General features: G+C 49.3%; 1 protein-coding gene across 1 annotated transcript in view; it reads left to right on the top strand.

The window, feature by feature from the left end:
* Nucleotides 1–18,256, top strand: part of KDM1B (lysine demethylase 1B) — a 34,716-nt gene that overhangs the window by 2,693 nt on the left and 13,767 nt on the right. The window contains exons 2-13 of the mRNA XM_038770755.1: nt 2,928–3,030; nt 4,754–4,878; nt 5,643–5,732; nt 7,135–7,246; nt 7,639–7,755; nt 9,588–9,626; nt 11,494–11,698; nt 12,860–13,044; nt 13,736–13,912; nt 15,180–15,254; nt 15,781–15,918; nt 17,634–17,805. Of these exons, the coding sequence (XP_038626683.1) occupies nt 2,941–3,030; nt 4,754–4,878; nt 5,643–5,732; nt 7,135–7,246; nt 7,639–7,755; nt 9,588–9,626; nt 11,494–11,698; nt 12,860–13,044; nt 13,736–13,912; nt 15,180–15,254; nt 15,781–15,918; nt 17,634–17,805 (1,525 nt within the window). The 5' untranslated portion in view covers nt 2,928–2,940. The remainder of the gene's footprint in view (nt 1–2,927; nt 3,031–4,753; nt 4,879–5,642; nt 5,733–7,134; nt 7,247–7,638; nt 7,756–9,587; nt 9,627–11,493; nt 11,699–12,859; nt 13,045–13,735; nt 13,913–15,179; nt 15,255–15,780; nt 15,919–17,633; nt 17,806–18,256) is intronic.

The raw sequence follows: 18,256 nt of genomic DNA on the forward strand, positions 1-18,256 counted from the left end.
CACGTGTCTGCTGTGTGGCCTTGGGCAGGTCACCTAACTTCTCTGATCCTCAGTTACCTCATCTGTAAAATGGGGATTAAGACCGTGAGCCCCACGTGGGACAACTTGATCACCTTGTATCCCCCCCCACCAGTGCTTTGCACATAGTAAGCGCTTAACAAATGCCATCGTTATTATTATTATTATTTCCTTCATCGTTTCCCTTCTTTTAAATCAGGCCCAAGCAGGGGGAGAACTTAAAGTTCATCAGAAAGGCAGGCTTAGGGAAAGGTTTTAAATGGGAAAGTTTAGGAAAGTGTCCAAATCTGCCAGGTCAGATTCTTCTGGGCATCTCGAGAGAGCAAGACCGGCAGAGACGTTCCAGAGGGACGGCTCAGTTTCTAGTCAAAATCACCCGCTTGTTTTCTTCAAACCAGAAAGACCCCCACCAGCATTCAAGGGAACCACTTTAAATAATAACGATAATTTAAAAAAATCCAGCACTCCATTAGTAAAGCATGAGGTTGAAAATTTAACTAGAGAAACCTAAGATGTTCTCCCAGGAAAGCATTCATCCGGCCCCATTATGTGTGGCCGATATTTTCTATTCCTGTTTTTCCTGTTGAAGCCACCCTTGAAATATAGTACTGTTTATGTTGTAACAGATAACGTGCTACAGAGAGATGAAATGGCTGCTGAAGCCTTAATTGAGATGTGCCGATACTTTCTTTATAAGGGCTTGAATTCCCAGTGTTGTTTAAACTCGGCACTTCTAAAATAACCCCCTCTGTGTTTTAATGCCCTGTGCTCATTCTTGTTTGTTTGACGTTTTTGCTGGTATGTGCCGATATAGTCGGTGATTTCTGGCCTGAGCCCAGGAGTTGGTAACACTGAAAATAAAAAGAGGATCATTTGCGTTAGTCTCTATTTATGTCCCGCCACATTTTCACGTGGAATCAAGTCTTCCCCGAGTATCATAAGAGTGACTGTGGGGTGGAGGTATTTACATAAAAAGCATCAAGGGGAGACATCCTCATTTTGCTGGCAGCCTTCATTTGATCAGTGATGATAAGAAAAACAATTATTAGAGAATGTGAGTGCTTACTATGTGTCAAGCACCCTGTTAAGCACTGGGTAGATAGGAGATAATCAGGTCTCACACAGGGCTCAGACACCAAGTAGGAGGAAGAACAGGTATTGAATCCCCACGTTGCAGATGAGGAAACTGAGGCCCAGAGAAGCTAAGTGACTTGCCCAAGATCTCACAGCAGGTAGGTGGAAGAGCTGGGACTAGAACCCGTGTCCTCTGACTCTTAGGCTCCTGCTCTTTCCTCGAGGCCTCACTGCATCAACCAGTAGTACTTACTGGGTGCTTACTGTGTAGAACACCACATTAAATTGTGAGGAGATGTAATCCCTGCCTCTGAGGGTTTTATAATCTAGGAAACGATAACAAAATCTCTCTAAAAATGGATAAATACAGTCCACACCTGGGACGTGAACCTATGGCGTTCTGCCAGAATGTATGATCGTGGAGGGCAGGGATTATGCTTAGTATCTCCTTTGTACTCTCCCAAATGTCTTGTACCGTGCTCAGCTCACAGAGGGTGCTCAATAAATTCTGCTGATCGACGTTTTGCGATGTAATAAACGTATTGACAAATCGGGGATTTTTGAGCACAGACCATCTAAGAGAGTTTTTCTCCCTGGCAGCATAGAAAGAAAGAGTATTGGACTTTCAGGTGTCTGCTAACTGTGTGGATTAACAGGGGACTGCCAGCCAATCGGTAGTATTTATTGAGCACTTAGTGTGTGCGGAGCACTGTACCAAACGTCTGGGGGAGTACGGCGTAACAGAGTTGGTACACACGATCCCTGCCCACAAGGAGCTTACAGTATACAGGGGGAGACGGATATAAGAATAAATTACAGTTAGGGAAAACAGTAGAGTATAAGGATAGGTACCCAAGTGCCGGGGGCTGTGGTGATTATCAAAGCGCTCAAGCGGTGCCCAGCCAAGGGCATTGGTGACACAGAGGGTAGGGAAAATGAGGGCTTAGTCAGGGGAGGCCTCTGATTTTAGGAGAGTTTTGACCGTTCGGAGAGTGGTGGATTGAAGGATGTGACGGGAGGGCATTCAAGGCTCTGCCCTTTTATCCTTCAGGAGTATTTAGGGAGCACTTACCGGGAGCAGAGCTCTGTTTTAAGTGTCCGGAGAGTACAATAAGGATGACGCACGTGATCCCTGCCTTTGAGAAGCCTTCAGTGCAGTGGCTTGTAAGCTGTTGGGGATAGCTGTGGAAAAAAATGCCACCCTACCCAACCTTGATACCTGGGGAGGGGGGAGAGGAGAAGCTGACATAATTAATAGATCTGCCCCGGTACAGTTCTAACATCACCCAAAGGCTTCCCCGCTTTACTTTGCAGTGCCTCGCCTTCATTTCTTTTTCCTTCCGACCTTTCTTCTCCCCTCCTTCCCGTCCTCCGCGTCTCTGTTTCTTGAAGCATCGTGTGCTAAGAGCCTGAGAGGCACAGAATAAAGAAGTGTCACGTTCTCCGGCCACAAGGAATTCACACCCCAAGGGGAGAGAGAATCCTTAGAAAACGTTTACACTTACGCTTTCTTTTCGATCTGTAGTCCTTCTTTCCTCTCAAGGGTTCTAATGGGCCGTGTTGTCGTGACTGAACAACGCGGGACGGGTCACGTGGGTCCCACAATCACACAAATACCCCGTTCAGTGGTGTCCTCTTTGAGAGGAAAAGACAACTATGTACAGTGCTCTGCACACGGTAAGCACTTAATATGATTGAATGAATATATGTTTGTGTGCGTGTGTGTACACATGCACCCATATATATATATATATATATATATATATATGCACATATATACACATAATATATTTATAGTGTATAGATTTAATCACTTCATTCAACTGTTTTTACAGACTCTGGGATACAATGTCAACCCTTCGGGTCCGAACAAAGAAAAAACCAGCACCTTTTGACCAGTCTCCAGACAATCTGCCATTGAGGAGTTCTGGGAGACAGGTAGAGTCTATCTCTTCCCGGGTTCATAATCGCTTTTTGCAGGTGTTGTGTGACAGTCAGATTCTTCAGGCCATCATCATCATCATCATCAATCGTATTTATTGAGCGCTTACTATGTGCAGAGCACTGTACTAAGCGCTTGGGAAGTACAAGTTGGCAACATATAGAGACAGTCCGTACCCAACAGTGGGCTCACAGTCTAAAAGGGGGAGACAGAGAACAAAACCAAACATACTAACAAAATAAAATGAATAGATATGTACAAATAAAATAGAGTAATAAATATGTACAAACATATATACATATATACAGGTGCTGTGGGGAAGGGAAGGAGGTAAGATGGGGATGGAGAGGGGGACGAGGGGGAGAGGAAGGCCAGTGAGCGTCCATACAGCGATTCGCCATTCTGGTTCCCCGTGCTCACTCTGATCCAGAGACAGATTCCGGTTTAGCGCTCTGATTCCTTTGGCACAAAAAAGAAGTCCGGCCGTAATTCTTGATATAATAAAATTCGCAGTGGACATGCTTTCTCCTGCTGAGTGACCTCTTAACCCCACCAGTCCAGGACTTAGGTTTCAAGTCAGGACCAGAGACACTTACTGCGTTTCTAAATTCACATCCTGTTTCCACATTACGCCCATCGATTTCAACTTTGCAACTCTAGAGTCTTTTATGGCACTCTTGGGTGGGGGAGGAGAGGCAGGAGTAGGAAAATGGGGAAACGACTTGAAAAGCTGTGGTGTGGGAGGGTGAGGAGAGGGGGGTAAATTTAAAGGGGGTGGGCGGGAAGAGTGGGAGAGACCAGGGGCGGGATTACTGGACCACCAGAGTCCTTAGTTAACATCTCCGTTTTACTTCCGATAACCTAAAAGTTGACTACCTTAGCGTGAGACCATTTGGACACGATACAAATACTTGAATGTACCCATAATTAATTGAGTAGACAATTCCAACCTGTACTTCCCAAGCGCTTAGTCCAGTGCTCTGCACACAGTAAGCGCTCAGTAAATACGATTGAATGAATTAATGAATTTTAGTACAAGTGGGATATCGGACTTCAGTTTCGAAACCAATCCTGCATTTTTAACTTTGTTCCCTGAGAAAATCAGTTCGGACTCAGAGTATTTTGATTGGAGTTGCCTTTTTTCAGAGGTCCACTGTGTCGCCAATCCAACGACGACCAGCAGCCCGAATTGTCCAACTTAAGTTTCCCCGACCCGCTAGCCGCGCTTTAGAGTGCCTTCATTTTTTTTCACTTCAGTTGTATTTTTTGAGCGCTATGTACACAGCTCTGTACTAAGCATTTGGGAGAGAACAGTTCAAAAGAATGAGCAGAGACGTTCCCTGCCCAATAACGAGCTGACAGCCTGGAAGGGAATGCAGCCGTTAATGTGAATAAATAATATGAATAAATAAGTCATTTATAATCGTTAACATGAATAAATAAGTCATTTATAATCTGTATTTTAAAGATAGGTACCTAAGTGCTGTGGGGTTAGAGTCTGGAAGGCCAAAGGTCACCGATTGACGCACATAGATTGCTCGGCCCCTCCCGCCCCATCGAAAGCCCTGTCTGTTTATCGTTCTGTCGTACTCTCTCAAGCGCTTGGTACAGTGCTCTGCACATAGTAAGCGCTCGACAAATAGGACCGGATGATGAAAATCGCGGAGAACCCTCGTCCCCCGATCCTGAGAGGTTTTCTTTCCCCGGGCTGTTCCTCAGGTGAAGAAAAAAGCCACAGAAGCAGCGGATGACGACGACGACGCCTCGGAGAAGAAGTACAGGAAGTGTGAGAAGGCGGGGTGTACCGCAACGTGTCCTGTCTGCTTCGCCAGTGCGGCCGAAAGGTTGGCGGAAAATCAGTCATATTTATTGAGCGCCGACTGCCCGCAGGGCACGGTATTCATTCATTCATTCATTGTGTGCAGAGCACTGTACTAAGCGCTTGGGAAGTCCAAGTTGGCAACATATAGAGACGGTCCCTACCCAACAACAGGGTCACGGTCCAGAAGTGCTTCAAAGCATACAGTATTTTGTCAAGAGCCCGTGCCCTCCTTTAGGTGCCAGCTCTTCACCTTGAATGTGGGAGCGGTGAGGGCACAGGGATTTTTGAGGGGATTATTATTATTATTATTATTATTATTGTCAATATTATACTCATTTGTGGGCACTGGCTTCAAAGAGCAAGCAGGCCCGGCGGTCGCCACTTTCGGTGCCTTCAGCCGGAGACCGCGGATGAGCAAGGCTGGAATCCAAGTCAGCCGGCTCTCCGGGCCACTGATGCTTCCATCAGACCGTCACCCACGGCAGACTCATCTTCCCGGGCAACTTTCCAAGAGAGAATCGACTTCTACGCATTTCCATTCCTCTTGGGAAAGCAGTTCAGAAGCGGGGGGTCCGTCATCTGAGGCGGAATTTATGCAGAAAAATTCGTAGTGTCATATTGTGGCAGTCAAGCGAATTATCGGTTCCCGTTCTCTAGTCCCTTGTTATTAGGGGAAATACGAAAATGTCTCACCAGCTCTGCTGTAATCCAATTAAAAAAAAAATTCCGGGCTGGGAAAGGATTGCTGTTTGTTTCTTAATTGCATGCACGTGTTTCTTGGCCCAGGTGTGCTAAAAATGGCTACACCTCGCGGTGGTATCACCTGTCCTGTGGGGAACACTTCTGCAACGAATGCTTTGACCACTATTATCGAAGGTACGTGGACTCGTTGCCTTGCTCCCTAGATAGACGAAGGAAGGCTGGACGAATCAATCAATCAATGGTATGGAGCGCTTACTATGTGCAGAGCACCGTACTAAGCGCTCAGGAGCATACAATACAAGCAAATTAGCAGGCACATTCCCCACCCGTGAATTTTCAAAGCCCACAGTTGAAGCCCTTCCTGACTCCGATAATCTGTCTTATATACCATCAACCGGTAAAGAGCATTTATTGAGCGCCTTCTGTGAGCAGAGCCGAGGTGTGTGCGGGAGAGGTAAAAGACACCATCCCTGCCCTCAAGGAGTTTGCAGTTTAAAAAGAAGCCTTTGGCTTTTTATCTGAATATCAAAGATCGCAGTTGCTTGGTGACTGTTTGCTAGGGAGTGCTGGGCCCCGACTTGAGAGGAGAACCTAGTCCCGGCTCTGCCACTTGTCCGCTGTGTGACCTTGGGCAAGTCGCTTAACTTCTCTGTGCCTCAGTTACCTCATCTGTAAAATGAGGATTAAGACTGAGAGCCCAATGTGGGACAGGGGCTGTGCCCAACCCGATTTGCTTGGATCCACCCCGGCGCTTAGAACAGTGCCTGGCACAGAGTAATCAATCAATCAATCAATCAATCGTATTTATTGAGCGCTTACTGTGTGCAGAGCACTGTACTAAGCGCTTGGGAAGTACAAGTTGGCAACATTTAGAGACAGACCCTACCCAACAGTGGGCTCACAGTCTGAAAGGGGGAGACAGAGAACAAAACCAAACGTACTAACAAAATAAAATAAATAGAATAGATATGTACAAGTGAAATAAATACATAAATAAAGAGTAATAGATATGTAAAAACATATATACATATATACAGGTGCTGTGGGAAAGGGAAGGAGGTAAGATGGGGGGATGGAAGGGGGAGAGGAAGGAGGGGGCTGAGTGTGGGAAGGCCTCCTGGAGGAGGTGAGCTCTCAGTAGGGCCTTGAAGGGAGGAAGAGAGCTAGCTAGAGGTGCTTAAGTGCTTAACAAATACCACAATTTTCATTATTATTATTAATAAATCTGCTTCCTTGAGTGCTGGTCAGGGGTTCACCATCACCCCCGACTAGCCCTAAGTGGTTCTGCCCCCATGAAGCAATTCACGTACGCTCACCTCTGTTCCAGAACTTTTTCGTTTGTTGGAGCCAACTTCCATCCCTCTCCAGCAATTCGGCTCTCTTAGCCTTTAGACTCCGGGCCCCAGCGGGGCCGGGGCCGCCTGCCGTGATTATCTCATGTACCCCAGCGCTTAGCACGGGTGCCCGGGCACCTAGCAAGCCCTCGCTAAATACGATTCTTATTACAGCAGCAGCAGCACTGCGGGCCCCGTGTCAGAATGCCAATCCCTGATCATTTGACTTGGATTCTCCCCAGCCATAAAGACGGTTACGATAAATACACTTCGTGGAAGAGGATCTGGACTAGTAACGGCAAAAGCGAACCCAGCCCCAAAGCTTTCATGGCCGACCAACAGCTTCCCTACTGGGTAAGGAGCGCGGCGCTCCGGGCCGTGTTTCTGGCAGCGCGGCGGATCCGATCTCGACGTGCGCCGTTGCTAGAACAAGCCCTCCTTGCCCCCACGGGAATCAGTCGATCGCTCAATCGTATTTATTGAGCGCTTACCGTGTGCAGAGCGCTGTACTAAGCGCTTGGGAAGGACGAGTACAGGAGAAGACTTCTCCTGTTTGTCTGCGGTTGAAATGGGTGAAAGCCGGGGCACTGGGAGGAGGGATGGATAGCCAACTGCCGGGGGGCAGGGTCCAAAACTCTAGGCTCCTGGAGAGCGCGAGGCCTCGAAGAGATGCTCAGGGGAGAGGCAAGGAGGGAAGGATGAAGGACTCCCCTTCCCGTCGGTTTATTCCTTCCCTTCCCCGGCAGGTGCAGTGCACGAGACCCGAGTGCGGGAAGTGGCGCCAACTGACCAAGGAGATCCAGCTGACCTCCCAGATGGCCAGGTCGTACCGATGCGGCACCAAACCGAACACGTCAGTCAAGGTGAACTCCGCGCCCCCCGGCTTCGCGTCTCGCCGCTCGGAGAGCGCTCTGGGGAAAGGGTTTGCGCCATTTCTTTTAGCCGTCTTCTCAGCGGGAATAGAGGAAGTGGGCGCTTTCCTGAACGTCCACAGCCGGTCATCCGAAAAGATGGGTTTGCTACCGGACCCTCGATGGCATCAACCCCCCTTTTCCTCTGATCCTCCTTCCCTCCCCATCACCCCTACTCAATCAATCAATCAATCGTATTTATTGAGCGCTTACTGTGTGCAGAGCACTGTACTAAGCTCTTGGGAAGTACAAGTTGGCAACATATAGAGACAGTCCCTACCCAACAGTGGGCTCTCTGCTCTACCCCCCTCCCCACCCCAGAGCACTTGTGTATATATGCACATATTTATTGTTCTATTTTATTAATGGTATGTATATGCTTATAATTCTGTTTATTTTGATGCTGTTGATGCCTGTCTACTTTCATTCATTCATTCATTCATTCAGTTGTATTTATTGAGCCCTTACTGTGTGCAGAGCACTGTACTAAGCGCTTGGGAAGTACAAGTTGGTAACATATACTTGCTCTGTATCACTGTCTGTCTCCACCCTTCTAGACTGTGAGCCCGTTGTTGGGTAGGGATCGTCTCTCCCTGTTGCCGAATTGTATTTTCCAAGCGCTTACTACAGTGTTCTGCACACAGTAAGCGCTCAATAAATACGATCGAATGAATGAATCAGAGACTGGCAGCATGTTGCCTCCCGTCTGCCTCTGTTGTATGCTCCCGAGCACTTTATTCAGATTAATGTCTGTCTCCCCCTCTAGACTGTTAGCTCACCATGGCCAGGGCACGCGACTGCTGATTCCGTTTTCCTTTCCTTTCAGTCGTATTTACGGAGCGCTTACTGTGTGCAGAGCACTGTACTAATCGCTTGGGAGATTACAATAAAGCAGTAAACACACATTCCCTGCCCATAGCGAACTCACAGTCTAGAGGAGGAGACAGACATTAATATAAATAAATTACAAATATGTACATAAGTGCTGTGGGGCTCCCCCTCGTCCCCCTCTCCATCTCCCCCGTCTTTCCTCCTTCCCTTCCCCACAGCACCTGTATATATGTATATATGTTTGTACATATTTATTACTGTATTTATTACTCTATTTATCTATTTATTTATCTTGTACATATCTATTCTATTTATTTTATTTTGTTAGTATGTTTGGTTTTGTTCTCTGTCTCCCCCTTCTAGACTGTGAGCCCGCTGTTGGGTCGGGACTGTCTCTATGTGTTGCCGACTTGTACTTCCCAAGCGCTTAGTACAGTGCTCTGCGCACAGTAAGCGCTCAATAAATACGATTGATTGATTGATTGGGGGTGGCGGCTGCAGTTGTATTGTACTCTCTCGAGCACATAGTACAGTGCTCTGCACGTAGTAAGTGCTCCATAAATACGATTGATTGTTTACGGTGCTCTGCGCATCGTCAGCACTAAATAAAAGCCCGTCGATTCGTAAGCACAACGTTTTCTTGCTCCTCACCCGCCTTTCACCATTGGTGGGAGGATTTAAGGTTCCCGAGCAAAAGCGTCTAGAGTCTGTAACAGGAGGGCAACAATCACATCCATGGCCGCAGTGAGACCCGTTAGCTTTCAGCCTACAGACTTGGGTGCGGGAGACAGGTGCGAGTCCCGGGGTCTGGTGCCCTGGGGTGATTTCCGAAAAAGGTCCGAGGGCCAACCACGGCTTTAGAGACGCTATTTCCCAGACTGACCAAGTCTTCCCTGTGACCGTGCTGCGGGTTTGATGCCGGCATTAATCCGTCGTCGTTTTTTTTTTTGTAGATAGAGGGGCCCGACCAGTGTTCCCTCCCGGAGGATCTCGTAAGTGATCCGCCTGTCGAGTCTGCCGGTCCTCTCGATTTGCATTTATGGTCCATTTCACGTTCCCTATTAATAGCGATGATCATTTTAGAAGTTATCATCAGTATGAAGTGCTTACCGGGTGCCTAAGCCCTGGGGTGTTAAGCTCGGTGGGGGTAAATGCAAGATGATCAGACGGGATTCAATCCCTGTCCCACTTAGGGCTTCACGATCCAACCTTCCCAGTTTAATTCCCGGTGGGAATTGTGGTATTTTTTAAGCGCTTACTCTGTCAGGCACTATACTAAGCGCTGGGGTGGAATTAAGCAAATCGGGTGGGGCGTAAACCCCGTCCCACCTGGGGCTCACAGTCTCAATCCCCATTTGACAGGTGAGGGAACTGAGGCCCAGCGAAGTGACGTGCCCAAGGTCACACAGCAGACGAAAGGCCGAACCAGGATTAGAACCCTTGACCTTCCGCCGCCCAGGCCCGTGCTCCATCCACTGCGCCACACTGCTTCTCCCTGTCCTGCTTTAGGCTCAAAATTCGCTCTTCTCACACATGAGCCCACTGTTGGGTAGGGACTGTCTCTATATGTTGCCAGCTTGTACTTCCCAAGCGCTTAGTACAGTGCTCTGCACACAGTAAGCGCTCAATAAATACGATTGATGATGATGATCTCGTAGTTGGAGCCTCGCCGCCTTCCGACTCAGTTTCCAAGTCGAGAAACAGCCCTCTGCTGCCGACGTCCGTCGGTTGTCCCGGCGGGGATAGAGCGTGGGTCACAAGGACCTCCAGCTCTGTCACTTGTCAGATGTGTGACCTTGAGCAAGTCACTTCTCTGTGCCTCAGTTCCCTCACCTGTAAATTGGGGATTAAGACTCTGAACCCCACGTATAACACGGACTGTGTCCACCCTGACATTTGTGACCACCCCAGTGCTTAGTACAGTGCCTGGCACTGCTGGGTAGGGACTGTCCCTAGATGTTACCAACTTGTACTTCCCAAGCGCTTAGTACAGTGCTCTGCACACAGTAAGCGCTCAATAAATACAATTGATGATGATGATGGCACATAGAACTTAACTAATACGAGCCCGTTGTTGGGTAGGGATCTGTTGCCGAATTGTGTTTTCCAAGCGCTTAGTACAGTGCTCTGCACACTGTAAGCGCTCAATAAATACGATTGAATGAATGAATACTACAATTGTTATAAGAATTGTTATATTATGTTATATATTATGTTATATATATATTATATATATTATGTTATATTATAAGAATATTTATTGTAGAGAAGCAGCATGGCTCAGTGGAAAGAGCACAGGCTTCGGAGTCAGAGGTCATGGGTTCGAATCCCGGCTCCGCCACATGTCTGCTGTGTGACCTTGGGCAAGTCACTTCTCTGAGCCTCAGTTCCCTCATCTGTCAAACGGGGATTAAGACTGTGAGCCCCCCGTGGGACAACCTGATCACCTTGTATCCCCCCAGCGCTTAGAACAGTGCACATAGTAAGCGCTTAACAAATGCCATCATCATCATCATCATCCTTGTAGCACCTGCCTCCTCTGCCAGATCGGGAGCTCCTTGAGGGCAGGGATCACATCCATTAATTCTGTTGTACTCTCCCACGTGGTTAGTACAGTCCTCTTCTCTCAACAGGCGTTCAGAAAATGCCGTTGTTTGATTTTTTTTTTTGTTGCTGCCCTGTCACGGCGTCGAGTGGGCGTTCTGTTAAGCGTGGGCCTGGGGTGAGATAAGGGGGAGGAAGGATGGTGGTGATGATGAGAAAAACGGTTAGGTGGGTATTGTAGGTGGCATTTTCAGGTGGGTTTCTTTCATTCATTCCCACACTCCCTCTCTCGTCTTCCTGCCCCCCGCCCCGCAGCGCGTGGCCGAAGTGTCCGACCACTGGTGGTACTCCATGCTCATCCTCCCTCCTCTGCTGAAGGACAGCGTGGCGGCCCCCTTCCTCTCCGCCTACTACCCCGACTGCGTGGGCATGAGCCCTTCCTGCACCAGTACCAACTGGCTGCTCGGCGAGGGCCACCCCGTCAAACTGGAGCACTGCAAGGCGGTCCCTAACGTGGTCGGTAAGAGGCGCGGCCAAAGCCCTCCCCTCGGTTCGCCTGTCCCCCTCCTAGCCCTCGTCCCAGGGGGGCCGTTCTCCCGCACCACGCATCATCATCATCATCAATCGTATTTATTGAGCGCTTACTATGTGCAGAGCACTGTCCTGAGCGCTTGGGTAGTACAAATTGACAACATGTAGAGACAGTCCCTACCCAGCAGTGGGCTCGCAGTCTAAAAGGGGGAGACGGAGAACAGAACCAAACATACTAACAAAATAAATAGAATAGATATGTACACGTAAAATAAATAAATAGAGTAATAAATATGTACAAACATCTATCCATATATACAGGTGCTGTGGGGAAGGGAAGGAGGTAAGATGGGGGGAGGGAGAGGGGGACGAGGGGGAGAGGAAGGAAAGGGCTCAGTCTGTCCCCTGTGCAAATCCAATCTAATAATAATAACGACGGTGGCACTCGTTAAGCACTTACTGTGTGTCAAGTACTGTTCTAAGCGCTGGGGTGGATACAAGCTCGTTAGTTTGGGCACCGTCCCTATCGCTAGAGAAGCCGCGTGGCTCAGTGGAAACAGCGCGAGGGCCTGGGACTCAGAGGTCGTGGGTTCTAATCCCGGCTCCGCCACTTGTCAGCTGTGTGACTTTGGGCAAGTCACTTCACTTCCCTGGGCCTCAGTTACCTCATCTGCAAAACGGGGATGAAGACTGTGTGGGACAACCTGATTCCCTTGCATCCCCCCCCGGGTGCTTAGAACAGTGCTTGGCACATAATAAGCGCTCAACAGATGCCGTCAGCATCATATTATTATTATCCCACATGGGGCTCACAGTCTTCATCCCCGTTTTACAGACGAGGGAACCGAGGCCCAGAGAAGTGAAGTGCCGTGGTCAAGGCCACACAGCAGGCAAGTGGCGGAGCCGGGATTAGAGCCCTCGTTTTGGGCCCAGTAGCGGCAAATTCCCTCTTGCGACCCGGCTACTTGCCTCAGGAGTTGGTTCAGCAGCTGAAAGATGCCGGGAATTTCCAGCTCGGTCTGTCTGGGTTTCCTCCCCGCCGGCCGAGACTCTGCAGGGAGGGCAGGGAGTTCCGAGTCGAGGGACTGTGTTGGGGGGTACGCCGGGGGGCCGGCCGAGTTCAGCTAACCCCGGCTGGGCCCTGGTCCAGTTGCAGGGATGAACCGGTACTTTCAGCCTTTCTACCAGCCCAACGAGTGCGGGAAAGCTCTCTGCGTACGGCCCGATGTGATGGAACTGGACGAGCTCTATGAGTTCCCGGAATACTCCCGCGACCCGACCCTCTATCTGGCCCTGAGAAACCTCATCCTCGCTCTGTGGTATACAAACTGCAAGGTAAGCAGCTCCGGCCGCCAAGAGCCTTGTTCCTTAATGGCTCTTACGGTACTTGTTCTTTATCGTCGTCGTAATAACCATAATGACGGTATCTGTTAAGCGCTTACTGCGTGCCACGCACTATTCTAAGCAACGAGGTAGATACCAGGAGATCAGGCTGTCCCACGTGGTGCTCGCAGTCTTAATCCCCATTTTACTGGTAACTGAGGCACGGAGAAGTGAGGCGACTTCCCCAAAGTCTCACAGCAGGCGAGCGGCAGAGCTGGAATTAGAACCCACATCCTTTGACTCCCAAGCCCAGGCTCTTGCCCCTGAGCCACGCTGCTTCTCACTGCTTTCCTGTCCCTCGACGTCAGTTGGGAACACGTCGCCGACCTTATTCTTCCGCATCTACGCTCACCTTAGACATCCCTCTTCCACATGAATCAGTGGTATTTACTGGGGGCAGAGCACTGGACTAAACACTCGGGAAAGTACAGTACCACAGAGTTAGTAGATACGATCCCAGCCCACCCACAAGGAGCTGTCCGTCTACAGGGGCACATATTGACTCTCTTGGTGTGTGTACATGTGTATTCTCCTGTGCTCTCTCCGTCTCCCTCCCCTTTCTCCTCCATGGTGACCCCTTAGCAGCCCCTTGGTGCGATTGAATGTGGCCCTTCTAATGGCTTTGTTTTGTTCCCCAACGCAGGAAGCCCTGACCCCACAGAAGTGCACTCACCACATCATCGTTCGAGGGCTGGTGCGCATTCGCTGTGTGCAGGAGGTTGAAAGAATACTCTATTTTATGACCAGAAAAGGGCTCATCAATACCGGGGTTCTGTCGGTCAGCCCCGACCAACATCTCCTCCCCAAAGACTACCACAGTGTAGGTGGCTGTTGTTCGACCCCTCAATAGGGCGGCTTGTGGCATGGGAGCCTTCTTTCTGGGGCTGGGTCCCCCTTAACTTTTGGAGCTGGACACCAAGATGTGCTCATCCCCCATCTCTGACAAGACAAGTGGTCCCAGGATCCCGATTTTTGGCAGATTATTTCCCCCCAAATTATCCCGTTTCTCAAGTCGTCTTTTCAGTCTCCGTTTTGGCTTTGCTAGTGAAGAGGGCGTGGGGTGGGCTAAGGGGAGAAGGTTTCTCCTGGGAATTTGCGGGCAGAAGAAAAGACTGTTTTCTGCTTTCCCTCCCATTTGTTTGCGGTGTTGTTCCTGCTCTGGTCCCTTGCCCCCTCTCTGCCCCAATTCTCACAGTGAAAAGTGGGCAACTAGGACACCTGCTAAAACATGGCACGTCCAGTCCATATTCGTGGACCGTGCTAGGAGTGGGTTGGTATTAGGCCCCGTTCCTCTTTGGAGATTGGAATCCCTTTCCTCAGTGCCTGAGAGTGGGATCGATCAATCAATCAGTTGTTGATATTTGAATGCTTACTATGTGCAGAGCACTGTACTAAGCGCTTGGGAGAGGACAATACAAAAAAGAGGTAGCAGACAGGTTCTCTGCCCGCAACAAGATTACAGTCCGCAGGCGGGAGGAGAAGGAAGTCTTCCGACCCCAGCGGTGCAGTCCTGGGAATTCCTAGGGGGAAAATTGAGGGTCAAGGTTTGACCTACGCTGTGTAAAAACGGGGCACACCGTACCTGAAAATGGTAAGGCTGTTAAGCTTTACTAATAGATTACAGTATATTAATAATAGTTACTAATAAGTAGCAACAGATTAACATATTCACCATCGTAACTATGCATAGCCTCCACCCCGCCATCAGAATGAGATGTGATGAACTTAGTACATCACACTAAGTAAGCGCTTAGTACAGTGCTCTGCACACAGTAAGCGCTCAATAAATACGATTGATGATGAACTTATGTACCTAAGGAGAGATTACCGAGGAACCGGTTGATGTGTCAGGGTGAGGAGATGGCAGGCAGCGTCTTCTCAGTCCGTGGAAAGAAGTGACACCGCCGCGATCGGAAAGGTTTTCACTGAAGCCGCATCTGCCAGAGGAAAATAAATAGACATTTAGCAAAGATTTGACAAAAAGCGGAGCCGAAGCGGCTCTCCAGGCAGCTTTTAGTTCCTTGCGGAAGAAGCCTCCCAGTCTGGTCTCCCCGGGCCAGCCTGACGATCATTTTCCCTTTTTCCAGAAATCCGTCATCGTCGTCGGGGCTGGTCCCTCAGGATTAGCGGCTGCTAGGCAACTGCAAAACTTCGGCATTAAGGTAAGCTGGCGTTCCCGATGGGATCGTGGCGTCACGGGGGCCGGGTTTGGACTGTGATTTGCCGCGGTCCAGGGTCAACCAAATCAGGACCGATATCCCCGGGCCTCCATCCTCCAGGGCCCTTCCTCCCGGCGAATGACAGAGCCGTTTGGTGAGGGGCCGCCTCACATAGTGCGCCTCACAAGCGCACGTAGTGATCGCTTACTAAATGCCATCATTATTATTATTATTAGACCCCGCCGCTTCTCAATGTTTGAATGTAATATGGAAACACTCTGGCATGTAAGTACCTCTGTTACCTCAGTAACATCTTAAGGTCCTTAACTAATCAGTCAGGACTGGACGGAATCAAGTGATGAAAGCCTTCTGCCTGCTAGCTCCTTCTACAGCACTTTCTTTACCGAGAAAGAAACCCTTAAACCGAAAGATCGTTTGCCCGAGTTATCGACCCTTCGGAAGATTTTGGATTTGGTTGATTTTTGAGACTTCCCAGTCTCCTGATCGGCACGGATGTGTCCCCCCACAGGTCATGGTCCTGGAAGCGAAAGACAGGATTGGCGGCCGGGTGTGGGATGATAAATCCTTCATCGGGGTCACGGTGGGACGGGGGGCCCAGATCGTCAACGGCTGCATCAACAACCCGGTGGCGTTAATGTGCGAGCAGGTGGGTTCTGAGAGAGAGCCATCTTCCTCTGAGGAAGAAGAAGCAGGGGCCCGTTCATCTGGGAGGGGTGTGGACGGGGGAAAAGATGTGCTTCCCATCTGAACGAGTGACTTCCTGCCAGGGGTCAGATGGGACCGGTTTTAACTCCGCCTCACCCCCGTCGGGGTAGATGAGAGAAACGGCCCAATCTTGCTCTAAAGATTTTGATTCTTTGGAGAGCCGAGTTGCGCACTGATTAGCTCCCAAGAAGTGATGGCCGAGAACTGGGACGTTCCCGGGATTTGCCGGACGGACTCTTGGCGCCCATTTCCAGAGCCGGTCGACGGCACTTATCAAGTGTTTGCTGAAGATGAGGCACTGTAATGAGTGTTTGGGAGGGTGCAACAGTAGCAGGGTACATAAACCCCGCCCTCAAAGAACTTACAATCCAATGCGTGCACCACTGGGATCCCAGTCCAGTTGTCACGTGGCTCCTGGAATATCGCCCTCCCCGCCTCCTCTCTGAGGAGTTGGGCTTCTGACCTCTTAGCCAGGAAAACTTCAGCTGGGGCAGTGGGCAAAGGCTAGAATAATACTTAAAAGTCCCGCAACATATCATCATCATCATCAATCATATTTATTGAGCGCTTACTATGTGCAGAGCACTGTACTAAGCGCTTGGGAAGTACAAATTGGCAACATATAGAGACAGTCCCTACCCAACAGTGGGCTCACAGTCTAGAAGGGGGAGACAGAGAACAAAACCAAACATACTAACAAAATAAAATAAATAGAATAGATATGTACAAACAAAATAAATAAATAAATAAATAAATAAATAATAAACATATTGGTGGGGGTCTTTCCCCTTCTGTCTTTTTTCCAACAGATGGGTAAGGGAATTAGCTGAAATGGTAGAGCGCTCGCTTAGCACGTGAGAGGTAGCGGGATCGATGCCCACATTCTCCAAAACCAGCGCTTAGAACAGTGCTTTGCATATAGTAAGGGCTTAATAAATACCATTAAAAAAAAAAAAGTCAAGTTCTGGGTTCTAAAATGCATTTGGGCACGGACGGGGCCGACAAGCTCTGCCACCCTACACCACTTCCCTCCCCAGCAACCACAGGGAGGAAACTCCTTGTGGACTGGGAACGCGTCTGATAAAGAATAATGGTAATTGTGGTATTTGTTAAGCGCTCACTATGTGCCAGGCACTGTTCTAAGCGCTGGGATAGATCAAGCTAATAGAATTGGATGCGGTTCCTGTCCCACGTAGGGCTCACAGTCATAATTCCCATTTTACAGGTGAGGGAACTGAGGCACAGAGAAGTGACTTGCCTGAGGTCACACAGCAGACAAGCTGTGGATACAGGATTAGAACCCAGGTCCTTCCAACTCCCACGCCCGTGCTCTCTCTCTCTGCTGAGCAACGCTGCTTCTCTTAATGCTTCTGTGGCACCTCCCAGGCACTTAGTACAGTTCACTGTGTTCAGTAAAAACCACTACTACTTCATAAAGCATCTTCCTCACAGTCGTACCTTTTGAACGTCATCCCAAGGCTCTCCTTGCGAACTGAATAAGTGGTTTGAAAGATACGGAGATGTGGTCTCCTCTGTTCAGCTCACATGGATGGAATTGTTTGGTTTTTCTGCAATGCCCCCCAAAAGGACTGTGTTGCTGAAGAAATTGCTTTCCTGTTTTCTCTCTCTCTCTGTCTCTGTTTCTGTATTTTGAAGCTCGGCATCAAGATGCACAAACTGGGGGAACGGTGCGATTTGATCCAGGAAGGGGGGCGGATAACTGACCCCACTATCGACAGGCGCATGGACTTCCACTTCAACGCAATCTTGGATGTGGTGTCCGAGTGGAGGAAAGACAAGACTCAGTTTCAGGATGTCCCTTTGGGAGGTAGGCGTGATCAGACTTGGGCAAGGAGGGATTTCTCCAGCCTGGAGTCGTTCACCCCCCCCGCCCCCTGATTAGAGAACAGTAATATGGTATTTTAGAGAAGCAGCGTGGCTCAGTGGAAAGGGCCCGGGCTTTGGAGTCAGAGGTCATGGGTTCAAATCCCGGCTCCGCCAACTGCCAGCTGTGTGACTTTGGGCAAGTCACTTCACTTCTCTGGGCCTCAGTTTCCTGGAAAATGGGGATGAAGACCGTGAGCCCCCCGTGGGACAACCTGATCACCTGGTATCCTCCCCAGTGCTTAGAACAGTGCTTTGTGCGTAGTAAGTGCTTAGTAAATGCCATCATCATTATTACTATAATTCCAGACAGGGGAAATTACAGATAAATTACAGATAGGGGAAGTGGACGGTTGGGATGAGCGATCGCTAACCGCCGGGGTGATTTTAAAAAA

The sequence above is a fragment of the Tachyglossus aculeatus genome, chromosome X2 (genome assembly GCF_015852505.1).
Source record: "Tachyglossus aculeatus isolate mTacAcu1 chromosome X2, mTacAcu1.pri, whole genome shotgun sequence".
Classification (NCBI taxonomy): domain Eukaryota; kingdom Metazoa; phylum Chordata; class Mammalia; order Monotremata; family Tachyglossidae; genus Tachyglossus; species Tachyglossus aculeatus.